The sequence below is a fragment of the Capra hircus genome, chromosome 1 (genome assembly GCF_001704415.2).
Source record: "Capra hircus breed San Clemente chromosome 1, ASM170441v1, whole genome shotgun sequence".
Taxonomy (NCBI): domain Eukaryota; kingdom Metazoa; phylum Chordata; class Mammalia; order Artiodactyla; family Bovidae; genus Capra; species Capra hircus.
Window position 1 is genome coordinate 68,782,818 of NC_030808.1, and position 12,433 is coordinate 68,795,250.

A 12,433-nucleotide genomic window follows, 5' to 3' on the forward strand; every position below is an offset into this window, starting at 1 on the left:
AAGGGAATGACAACCCACTCTAGTACTTGCCTGGAGAATTCCATAGAGGAGCCTAGCAGGCTACAGTCCATAGGGTCGCAAAGAGTTGGACATAAGCAACTAACACTTTCATTTCACTGTATAACATTCTGTTACAGGTGTACAGTGTAGTGATAAGTTTAAAAAGCTATTTAACAGTTTTTAAATACTCCATTTATAGCTGTTATAAAATATTCACTATATTCTCTGTGCTGTATGATAAACCCTTATAGCTTATTTTTTACCTATTAGTTTCTGGTACTTTTATTTCTGAAGCAAGGGTGGAGTCTTCCTCAGACATCTAATTCAAGCCAGCTTCTACAAGATGACATCATAAGCCTCTTACAAAAGATTTTGATGGAAAGATAATCCAGTGTCACCTGAACACTGGTAAAGAATCCACCTGCCATGCAGGAGACCCAGGTTTGATCCCTGAGTCGGGAAGATTTTCCTGGAGAAGGGCTGGCAACCCACTCCAGTATTCTTGCCTGGAGAATTCCATGGACAGAGGAGCCTGGTGGGCTACAGTTCATGGGGTTGCACAAAGTCAGACACAACTGAGCAACTAACAGTTTCAGTTTTCAAACGCAAAGGCCCAGAGGAAGGTTTAAAGTAAAAGAGGTTACTCAGCAAGCAATTTTGAATCACTTTTGAATTCCTATCAGAATGCCCCAGTATTGGGTGGGTAGACCAAATGTTGATTCATATCATAGCACCCAGGCAGTGGGTCACAAGGAAACAAAGTTCATTTTTAGATGGGCTGAAGGGTCAAGATGAGCCTGACCAATAGAATGATCACTGAATTCAGGATTCTGGGGTTTGGGCTGCATGAGCAATTTGAACTTTCATTTCTGTGTTTTATATCTGGAGCACCTGGGGCACACTTCCTGCTTAACAGTGAGATTATTATTTAAAAACTTGCCAGGAGAAGCCATCAGGGAGGTGGCAGTGGTAGACCTTGAAGGTAGATTTTGACTTTGGGTTCTGTTCTTCCTATGGGGTGAAGATTTTTAGAATCTCTCTTTAGAGTTAAATCATCAGAGCCCCATCACCATTCATTCATTCAGTTTCTTTCCATTTAAAAGAGGACTCTACCTTATGAGCTTTTTGGGTGTGATCGATGAGTTAATGTATAGAAGGCAAAGTCTTGGCCTGTGGCTGTCTTTCTTCCAGGTGGGAATTGAGTGATCAAGCTTCTGTTTCATCAAGCTTCTGCTTCTTCTCACAAGCTCCTTTTTTTTTTTTTTAATCTGATGATTGGGCTATTGCTACCATATGAGTGCTGTATGTTTCCAGAAATCCCGTCTCCTAAATCTAGACACAAAGGAATGGGAGAGATGTTTAGTGAGTGGTAAACTCAGTGGTTCATGGGAAGGTCCAGTTGGTGTGGTCCATGTGGACTTCTGGGGGGCAGGGAGGTATGGTGGATATGAGCTTGACCTTGAAATATGGAAAGACTTAAAAAAGGAAACAGCTAGAGATTTAAGTAAAGGAATGATAGACCCACTGGGTGTGGTTAGGGGAATGAATGGACATCTTCCCCCACAAGTAAGGTGTCTGCAGTTTCTCTGTAGGCACTCAAATCTCTTAACAGCTACTTCATGGATATGTCTTTTAAATTCTCTTAGCAACCCTGTAATATGGGGATTATTTTTCCCTCCTACATTTTTTAAATGAAGAAACTGAAGATTAAAAAAGTGAAATGACTTGCCTAAGGTCAGACAGCTAGTAGGGGACAAAGCTTTGAACTTCGGCCTTACAGTTTCAAGTAACAACATTGCTGCCCGGGAGCCTATAAAAAGGGGAGGCACTATTATTATTTAACCTTAAATATTTAAAAGAAGGAAAGAAAAGGATAGGTGAAGGTATTTTCAACACAGAAGGGGCTGTCCATGTTCGGAGGCTGAGGGGAAGGAAGAGGGAAACCTGTTAGAGAAAAAGCACTATGGAGTCTGGAACCTTCTAAATTCGCTTCTTTCTGGCTTCATCAGGTTGTGTGTTTTAAGCCGGAGCTGACTGTGGCGGCCTTTGAGGAGAGGAAGTTACAGTGAAGGAAAAGCACCTGTGTTGTGCTGTGGGTTGTGTACACTTGTCTTGCATGCTCTGTGCCCTGGGTCAGAGCAGCGTTGCATAAGGCTCTGGGCCACGCTGCCTGCCGGACTAGGGCAAACAGCTGGACTTTGGAACTCCGCCCCCAGCCCCGCCCTCCCCGCGGGCCCCTCCTCTCCTCCCCAAGGTGGCTCCGGCTCCCAGAAAGTCGCAGCGGCGGCCGCGCGCGGTGCGGGACGGCCGGGAAGGAGGGCCGAGCTGCCTCCGGGGCCGCGGCGCCCGCCGAGGTGGCCTGCCGGCTGCGCTCCCACAGGTGCTGGTGCCCCGGGCCATGCTGGAGCGCTGGGGCCACCGGCAGCATGAAGGGCGGCGACCGCGAGTACACCCGAGGTCCCTCTTTGGGGTGGCTCTTTGCGAAGTGCTGCTGTTGCTTTCCGTGCAGAGGTGAGTGACCGTCGGCATTGGCACCTTCTTTTTAGGCAGACTGGACCGGCTGAATTGGGGCGGCGGTGGGGGGATGTGGGATGGGCGAAAATGGGGCTGGGGAGTGGAGCGCGGCAGATGGACAGTTTCCTCCCAGCTGTGTTCTTTGCAGTTTCTGCGGCACTACGCGGTTTGCTCGCTCTCTGTCTCAGAGAGCTTCAGACTTGGATGCGGAGCTCCAGTTTGGGACCTCAAGTTACTTAGCGTCTTTGGTTGTTGGGCGCCAGTCTGCAGGGGGTGGGGCGCGGATGCGGGGGGTGGGGAGAGGGCACTGGGAGCTCTGTGCTCCCCGTAGTGGCAGAGTCACACTTTCCTGCTTTCATTTACATATGGACCTCAGCCGCGGGTTAACAGATGACTCTTAGCTATAGGAATGTATTTGACACTTGTCTCTACACCAGGAACTATTTTTGCCAAGCGACAACTTTATTTGGGGACTGGAGCCGGCTTTTCTGTGCCTGGGCTTTGGCAGGCTAGCGTGGGTTTGCAGCTCTGGGCCAGAGCTTGGCTCATTAATTAACCAAGAACTCTCTATGTACCCAATTAGGACTGTATTTAATTATTATGCTAATTTTAATGTCGAGCAGCCTTGCGGGAAGCAACTAATTTCCCTAAAATCAGCCTGCAAAACAAGATAGTGAGAAGGATGACAGAGGAAGGCTATCAGTGTGCAGCCCATCCTGAAAAAGAATGGAGCCCTTCCTAGACAGAGTTAGTAGGTGTTCCTAACACATTTCGTCTCTTTAATGCCTCAGCTCAGAAGGTCTGTTTCTATGTAGTTAGAAGTGAGAAGATAGGCTCTCACCTGACATTGGTCTTTTAAAAATTTTACCTGATGGTGTCTCGCCTCCACCCCTGTTTGCGATGCCCCAGTCTCCATGCCCATCTTAACCTGATAATGTCCCCATGGAACTCTCTGAGACTTAATGGTGAATAAACTTTATCCAAGTGACCACCATCCTATGTGCCCACCCTACACACAGCTCTGACAAATTCTCCATCCTGAAGGCAATGGCACCCCACTCCAGTACTTTTGCCTGGAATATCCCATGGACGGAGGAGCCTGGTGGCCTGCAGTCCATGGGGTCGCTCGAGTCGGGCACGACTGAGCAACTTCACTTTGACTTTTCACCTTCATGCATTGGAGAAGGAAATGGCAACCCACTCCAGTGTTCTTGCCTGGAGAGTCCCAGGGACGGGGGAGCCTGGGGGGCTGCCATCTCTGGTGTTGCACAGAGTCGGACACGACTGAAGCGACTTAGCAGCAGCAGCAAACAGATATGAGGCCACAAAAAGTAATTAAAGCTGAAGGACCTTTCCCCAAGTCATTAAGGTTCATAATCTCAGTGTTAGATTCTCTCAGTCTCTGCATTTAATTAAAACAGCTTAGAACTGTGTAGTAGCTAACTCTAAAAATCAAAATTCAGAGGGAGAAAGAATTTTAGGAGGCCAGGGACCCTCACAAAAATCCAAGCCTAGTTCAGAACCATGTAAAACCGTGGCTGGGAATTGCAAGAAGCGGGTATTAAAAGGGAGAGGAAGCCGGAAATGGCCAAAGGGAATCTGAGTGGGTGGGTTTTCCATGAAGGCTAGGCTGCTGTCCTGGTGCACAGTTTCCAAGTAGGATTTCTAGGGAGTCCATTTCCTGTCCAAAGGCAAAATTTGGGAACTTGGGCGGTGCTTATCGAAAGGCCCTGCAGCTGCCTCCTTGAGTCCAAATGTGTGGCAGCCCAAGCTTCCTGACAGAGTAATTCTCCAGGGGTCTTCCAGCCTTCAGTTTGTCTGTGAATTGCCCTGGCTGGCCCTCTGTGTTGTGGTGCAAGGAGGGGGTGGGGAGCTCACTTGGGGCGCCTGCTGGGTCACCCCCTGCCTGCAGGACTGGGAAAGCAGTGGCTGCAGGCTCTGCGGCTTGGAGAAGGGGGTGTTGCTGCAGCCTGAGTGGAGGAGACTGTCTCAGCTGAAGACAGAGGGAAGCAAAAGTCCTGAGCAGTGAAAGCAGCTTAAAAGGGAAAATGAGGATAACAAAGGTGGGTGCCTCTCCCCTTCTCCCACTTTACCCCTTACTCTTTCCTAGATCTAAAAGATGTGAAGATGGGAACCTGGGGCTCAGATCTGAGGAGGATGGTGGTGGGCGTGACTTAGCCACCCTTCAAAGAGCTCCTGGTGTCACTGGGCAGGGTGACAGTGTCTGAGGTGTTGGGTACTGCTAGAGGCTTTCTGCATCTGCTCTAACAGAAGAGAGAGCTCTGAGTCCCCACCCAGCCTATAGACATCTATCTGGAAGCCGACTGAAAATATAAGGTCTTGTACTGAGCTTGAATGCATTGTCCAGAGCCCGAGAACTCTATGCCCAAGCTGCAACACAGAGGAGGACTCAGGAGAGTGTCTGCGGGGCTGATGGCAGGGCATATCCAGGGACCTGCCTGGCCCCCCTTTTCCATTAAACCAGTTTCTCTGGCTGTAAAGATGACTGTGAAGCTGTCGGAACCCATACTATGGTTCCTAAGTCAAGTGGCCCTGGCTGATTGTGACTGGCTTCCAGTCCTGCATTTAAAGGATACCTCCTAAAGTCTGGGGGAAAAGGAACCAAGAGGAATGTTTTGGTTATTTTTGACACAAACCTAAGCTATCCTGGACTTGCTCTGGTGAATCCTAAGTGGTTGTAATTGTTAACACTAGAGTAAGAGTTGAGGATTTAGTGATGTACCTATGTGGCCTTTAAATCATATTTAGGAAAAATATAGATGAAGTTAGTAGAGCTTGTCTTTGGGTTTGGGAAAGTGAGGAAGGCAGCTGTCTGGTGTTCTTCTGTTCCAGTTTTTGTTTCTGTTGAGTATGAGTGTGGCAGAAAGGTTTGATGAAAGATGATGTTCCTTCCCTACCTTGAAATTAGTGTTAAAGAGCAGGAAAACTGAGAATCGTTGGCAGAATGGAAATAGAGATGGGTGAGAAGGAAGGAGGAGAGCAAATAACATTTATAACTGCCTTTTTGGAAGTGAAAAATAGCCAAACATGAAATACTAGTGTGTGTGTGTGTCTGTGTGTGTGTGTGTGTGTGTGTGTCTGTGTGTGTGTGAAGGGTGATCAATCATTGATGCTGTGCTCTGTGGGAAGTTTCAGGATTGCTTTGGCTAGTTACACTTTCCTCTACACCTGAAGAAGTGGGTCCATTCTGGATTGTTCTTTAATGATCTTAAGATTTTAAAAAGCAACTCGTTTCCAAGAGATGAAAAGGATTTCAAGTCACCTGGAGGGTTGCTAAGTCCTATGCTATAGACCAGAAATTGTGACATCTGAGATCACAGAGCCTGGAGATATTTTAGACCTGAGTGGGTGGCAGTCAGTTTTAGAGGCTTTAAGTTTCTAGTCAACTTGTAATTAACCTTGGGTCTATGGACAACTGTCCCTTCTTGGAAGCGTTTCCTGACTACTGGCCTCCTCTGTTTCTCCACGGGGCTCATGGCCTTTATTCATACTTGCTTACTGTTGTATCATTGTCCTTGCAGCTGAAGCCCATGAGCCGACACGGCTCCCCATTTAGACGGTGAACAGTGACTGCTTCAGGAGACTGTCTCAGAGGTGAAAAGAGGAAGCAGTGGTGACTTACCCAGGCTGAGTCAGCTCACAGGAGAGCTGCTGGGATCACATTCCCATGGCTCTCTCATCACAGGGGTGGGTGGGTCTGGGTAAAGGTTATGGGGGTTTACAGGGTGTTTGCAAGCCATCTTCATCTATAATTTCTTTTCTCCTCCCTACCTTTTCCCAGAATAACTGAATAGGAACCTTATTCAAAACCTTGATTTGAATGTCCCTTCCCTGGCTCATTTTATAAACTGAATTTAATGTGTGAAACCATGATAGCAAGTTTCTTTAGAAAGGTGTAGGTAACCTCAAAGAGGAACAGAAGTGACCTTCACTTTGGTTTACTTTAATTCACCTCCCAAAGGATAGAGAAGCCTTAGGACATTGAGGAATACTTACCATTTTCTTTCTTTATGTTCCAGGAAGTGCCTTTACCACTATGAAAATTGAATTGGCTATTTAACATGTATGTTTTCCCAATACACCTCTTGGTTTTCTCTGCCTCGCAGGGATATACCTTAATCTGGGGAGAATTTCCAAACATACATACTGTCCCCAACCTAGATCTTATGCTTCTCTTCCCATCTCTGATTCTCTGACTCAGTTCAGTTCAGTTGCTCAGTCGTGTCTGACTCTTTGCAACCCCATGGACTGCAGCATGCCAGGCTGCTCTGTCCATCACCAACTTCTGGAGCCTATTCAAACTCATGTCCATTGCGTCGGTGATGCCATTCAACCATCTCATCCTCTCTCGTCCCCTTCTCCCGCCTTCAGTCTTTCCCAATATCAGGGCCTTTTCCAATGAGTCAGTTCTCTGCATCAGGTGGCCAAAGTATTGGAGTTTCAGCTTCAGCTTCAGTCCTTGCAATGAATATTCGGGACTGATTTCCTTTAGGATTGACTGGTTGGATCTCCTTGCAGTCCAAGGGACTCTCAAGAGTCTTTTCCAACACCACAGTTCAAAAGCATCAATTCTTCGGCGCTCAACTTTCTTTATAGTCCAACTCTCACATCCATACATTACTACTGGAAAAACCATGGCTTTGACTAGATGGACCTTTGTTGCTAAAGTAATGTCTCTGCTTTTTAATATGCTGTCTAGGTTGGTCATAGCTTTTCTTCCAAGGAGCAAGCGTCTTTTAATTTCGTGGCTGCAGTCACCATCTGCAGTGATTTTGGAGCCCCCCCAAAATAAAGTCTCTCACTTTTTCCATTGTTTCCCCAACTATTAGCCATGAAGTGATGGGACCAGTTGCCGTGATCTTAGTTTTCTGAATGTTTGATTCTCTAACTAGTTAATAGTAATAGGGATATCAATGATTCCTGTTTTCCAGCCGTAATGTAGCCTAGTAGAAACAGGAATATATGGAATTGGTTGGGGTGCGGGAAATCACAAATGGACGCCAAATACCCTTCCTTTGGTACCACTGTAAGTCCAGTAATCACTGACCATGCTGTGGGCCTGTCACCACAGCAGTTCCATGTGCCACAAGTTGGTAAGTCCTAGTCTGGCATGCCGTAGTTCATGGGGTCGCAAAGAGTCAGACATGACTGAGCGACAGAACTGAGCCTGAGATAAAAAGATAACAGCTCAGACTCTTGTGTTTTTATGCAATGTGTGCGTGAGGGAGGAGGGATTCACTTCTGAGTCCAAACAATGTCAGAGGCCTGCCTTGTTCTGGAGTAGTGCTTTTGTATCTACTTAGTGAAGTTCTTGAATCTTGATGCTTCTCTTCTGCCCTAAAAACACTCCCCATCCTTTTGATGCTGCTCCTTTTCGGTGAGTGTCAGTGGCTTGTGTGACCTGCCCTCTCCTTCAGACCAAATCCCAGATTTTCCCTGCCCTTGAAAGAGCATGGATCTGAACTCTGTGAAGGGCTTCTCAAACAGAAGGGGCTAGCTATTCATGGGACGTTAGAACTAGAAGTAACTTCAGAGATTATTTAATAGATCTTTTTTTTTTTTTTTTTTTTCTCCTCCAAGAAGAAACCGATTCAGCCATTTAGTAGCAAGGTCAGACCTATCCCTTTCCCAGCACTCTTTCTGCAACTGTGTTTTTCTCTTCCTGCCCATGCGATCAATTTCTCTTCTGGACAAAGACATTTAGGGTCAGCCTCTACCCTTCTCAGTTGGCTTACCCAATTGAGAAGGGTAGAGGCTGACCCCAGGCTGGAACTTGGGTGTTGACTGTGGAATCATCTGTGGTTCCTGCAGGGTGATTGGAGTCATTGGGATCTGAGACCTGCCTGGTCTGTTTTGAGCGGCTGTTCTATCCCAGGACCACAGAAGGCTGAGCGTCTCTATCTCTCCCAGAACGGTTTCTGCACATTGTTCTTAGTAACTATTTGTCCATGTTTTTCCCTCTGGTTCAATTTAATTCCAAGGGTCCCTTTCCCCCCATTTTTCTTGTCTTATTCCATGAAGTGTATGCTTTCGGGTGAAAATGAAGCAATGAAATGCATTCCTATCATTCCATTTTTAATCACTGGTTTTTATGTAATACACAGTGTTTTAATTCATTTGACACATGTTTACATGCTGACTGCCTGCCAGCCCTGCACTGGATACTGGTGGAGAATGGATGGGAATCATAATGGTACTGACCCCATTGGGCTGTTATGAGGATAAGTTAAGAGAATGTGTGAAAAGGACTTAGCTTACCACCAGGTATATAAAATGCTTTAAAAAGGTTAGCTACTGATGGTAACAGTAATTGTAATTGTAATATTAGACATAGAACGCATACCCAGGGGCCTCCCAGCTAAATATGTGGGGTCTTCTGGGTGAAAATGCTGCAAATAGACCTTCCTAAGGAATTTCATGGTCTTGGTTCAAACCATTGTCAACTATGCCTCACTGCTGTAGAGCTGCCACTGTGGGGAAAGAAAGTCTGTATCTATAAGTATGATAGGGATTTCCTTCTTTTTAAAATTAAACCAAATAAAACTTTAAAAAACATGACACTTCTAGTATTATAATCACTGGTTACATAAAAGAATGTTTGGGAGTAGGTACTGGCAAGATACCATAAGCATACTTGAGTTATTCTTCTCTGAGGGGAAACACAGTGTGTAAGAATTGGATCATAATTACACCAGTATTGAAGTTTAGGTCCTGAGAACCTATGTTAAGTGAAAAGACGTCATGTCCTGCCAGCCCCTTGACTTTGGCTAGCAATCCAGTGAAACGTTTTTCTGATCCCATCAGTCAGCATTTGTTGCACATCTTTCATTTGCAAAGATTTGCAGGTCCTCTTCGAACTGTCTTTGCCTAGGTAAAAATCATGACCTGCTCACCACAGCCCTTGAGGTTCTAGACATTTGTCTGAGGTTTGGCCAGTATCTTGTGTATTCCTTGTGGATGGGAGACATGGGTGGCTTGGTCTGTTCAGTGGCTAATGGAGCTCCTCTCTCGAGGTTGACAGAACCTTCTGTGTTATGCTTCTGGAAGGAGGGGAGCCCTGGTTAAACACCCGTGAGGCAGCCAAGAGGCTGCCCGATTGACCTTTGCCAGGTAAAAAGCAAAGACCAGAGTTACGGAACAAATCCTTTCATATCTTTCTTACTTTCCTGGCGACCGCAATGAGGAAACTGGCAGACTGAAAGGAAGGGAAACCCCCTTCTGCTGCGCGGTTGAAACAGCACCTCATAAAACATCTCTGCATCCAAGAACCTGCTCTCCTTGGGGCAGGATTAGTTGTAGGCCTGTGTTTGGTCTCTTAGGGCACCTTGCCTGTGCAGGCTCAGGACTGATCAGGATGATCAGTTTCTTCCCTTTCTCCATTAGCATATCCATTATTGCTCCCAGGGAGAAAGGGATATTACCCTTCCCCATCCAAAAATGAACCAAGCCTAACTGTTCCAAAAGAATCGCAAACACGCCACTTTGTTTAGATTTTGGATCTCAGCCTCACACCTGTGTGGTGCTGCCTCCTCTCCTCATCTTAAAGGAGAAGAGCCTCCAAGAGTGGTTACCACTGGAGAACATATTGGAAATACAGATTCTTGGCCCTATTGATTCAAATTCCATTGACTACAACCCAGCGGTCTGCGTTTTAACAAGCTCTCCAGAGGGCTTCGTATTTTTGGTTTGTTCTTTGCTCTCCACCCTCCCCTACCTTCCTCCTCCCTTCGTCCAGCTCCAGCAAGGGCATCTGTGACCTGCTTCCTAGGGATTTTGCTTCCTGGGGATTGAGAAGTGGGGAGGGGTGTCCTTTCCACTCACTGTTACTTGAGGGGGATGGGATGGGAGGAGGGGTTGGCATTAAGACTCACGCATACCTTCTCTGAGCCCATTAGCCCCCAGGGGCGAGGAAGGGTAGTTATGGCATCCTTCTTCCCATTTAAGGCTCCTTCACTTTTGTGATCATTTCCCTCAGACTCTTAATGGTAACTATGCTTAGTTAAGAAAAAAATCAAAAGTTAGGCAAACCAAAAGGCCATAAAAGTAAAACTTTGATAACATAATCCTAACTACCTAGAAACAACTACTTAACCATTTAATATACTTTTCTATGTGTTTGCTCCCTTTTAAAATAAATGGGTTCATATTATATATTCTGTTTTAAAACAAGATTTTGCTTAATCTTTGAAATGTCTTCCCAAGTAGATGTATTTCCAGTATATTTTTAGTAGCTACAGACAGTTTTGCCATAGACAAGACTTGAACTTGACAATTGTCAGGACTGATTTAATGCAATGGCTAAAATTTGGTGGGAAGGGATGAGGAAGAGCTTCGGGTTAAGAAATAGATCCTTCCAGAATCAGATTGTTCAGACAGATTCTTGTGGCATTTACATATCTCCACTCCCTACGTCGCACCTTTCCTTTCCAAGGAGTACAGCCTACCCTCTTCCCCCGTGAGACCAGTATACACAGGGCTAGAGCTGCAGGTTTTACCCACTCGCCTTTTCTTACCTACTTGGTATTAGGAATCTCCTCAATCCTGAGGCTTCTAACTGTGTAGCTGTTTTCACCAGCAGGTCCAAAGATTTTTTTCTTTCTCTTTTTGAGACATGCCTCCAAAGAGATAGGTCATTTCAAAATTATTGTTATTGGGAAAGAGAGTCTTGATTTACTTCTTTCTGCCTTGGGAAAGCATTTGAAAATATAGATAAATGATGATAAAATTCCGTTACTTAGAGCCATGTTAACATGTGGAATATATCCTTTTTATCTTTTTTCCATGTGTGTATTTTTTCCAGAAATATGACACAGCAGTGTTATAAACTTTTTTCACATAACATATTAAACAATTTTCATGACATTTTTGTGAATGCATCCAGTGATATGCCAGCTCAGTTCAGATTGGGATTGTTAAATATTCAGGATTTTGAGAGTGGATGGTTAAGCTTGAGATCAGCCATAGTGAGAGTATTGATACTAAGAGGGTCACCAGACACCACAAATCAGGGTTTTTTGTTTTATTGAGAAACCTGTTTTAGTAGCATAGCACTAGATGCTCATTTTATCACGTGTAAATGTGGTTTGTTTTTATTTTCGACCTCCCTATTTTTGGTGGTTTCTAATTTTGCTGTTATCAACAATATTATAATGACCATTCTTATAGTCAAGTCTTGACACAAACCTATAATTACTTCCTTAGGATAAATCCCGTGAAGTGGAGGTCCAGCAAGAAATGACATCCTGGATTTCAAGACTCAGTTGCCAGTTACCCCCAGTTCTATACTCTTTGAAGGGAAGAGTGTGCAGTTCTTTGTTTAAAGAGGATTTATGAGGAACATCCTCTGGGACCAGGAATTTCATGTCTCTCCTGTTTACTTCTGTTTACATTTTCTGAATTAACTTAATTCTTTTTTATAAGGATATCCTGGCTGAGAGCCTTTGTTTCTTAAGCTGTGTTCTGATAGGTATGGTGTAAAAAAAAAAATACACTTTGTGATGGTAATGGACTGAGAGGCAATATATCATAATGATTAAGAGCTTGGACCCTGGAGCCAGAATGAATTTGAATCCCAGTTCTACCACTTACCTATGTGACTTTGTGCAAGTTACATTAACTCTGCCTTGGTTTCCTCATCTGAAAGATGGAAATCTAGTGAAATGTGATGATCAGGAAATCCAGTCATGGAGCTCTTACAAGGCTTAGATGGGTTGGCATATGTTAATCACCCAAAACTGGCACGTGGCGAGTGGTATGTGAGTGTTGGGTTATTGTTAGCATTAATGAGTGTATAGACGTCTCTGTGGAACTGTGCTTTCACGTTCAAATGATTTCATTAGTTCCCTAATCAAATGAGAAATCGAGCTGAGCATATTTTGTATGCTTAGTCCCCAAATAT

The 12,433-nt window shown here is 45.0% G+C and overlaps 1 protein-coding gene across 5 annotated transcripts in view; it reads left to right on the top strand.

Annotated features, from left to right (window-relative positions):
* LOC108635581 (kalirin-like) overlaps positions 2,126-12,433 on the top strand; it is a 124,609-nt gene continuing 114,301 nt past the window's right edge. Inside the window, exon 1 of one of the 5 annotated variants that reach the window (XM_018045834.1) lies at positions 2,126-2,511. In XM_018045834.1, coding sequence (XP_017901323.1) covers positions 2,427-2,511 — 85 coding nt within the window. In that variant the 5' untranslated portion in view covers positions 2,126-2,426. The remainder of the gene's footprint in view (positions 2,512-12,433) is intronic. The other 4 variants (XM_018045830.1, XM_018045824.1, XM_018045836.1 and 1 more) reach the window with 4 other exon arrangements.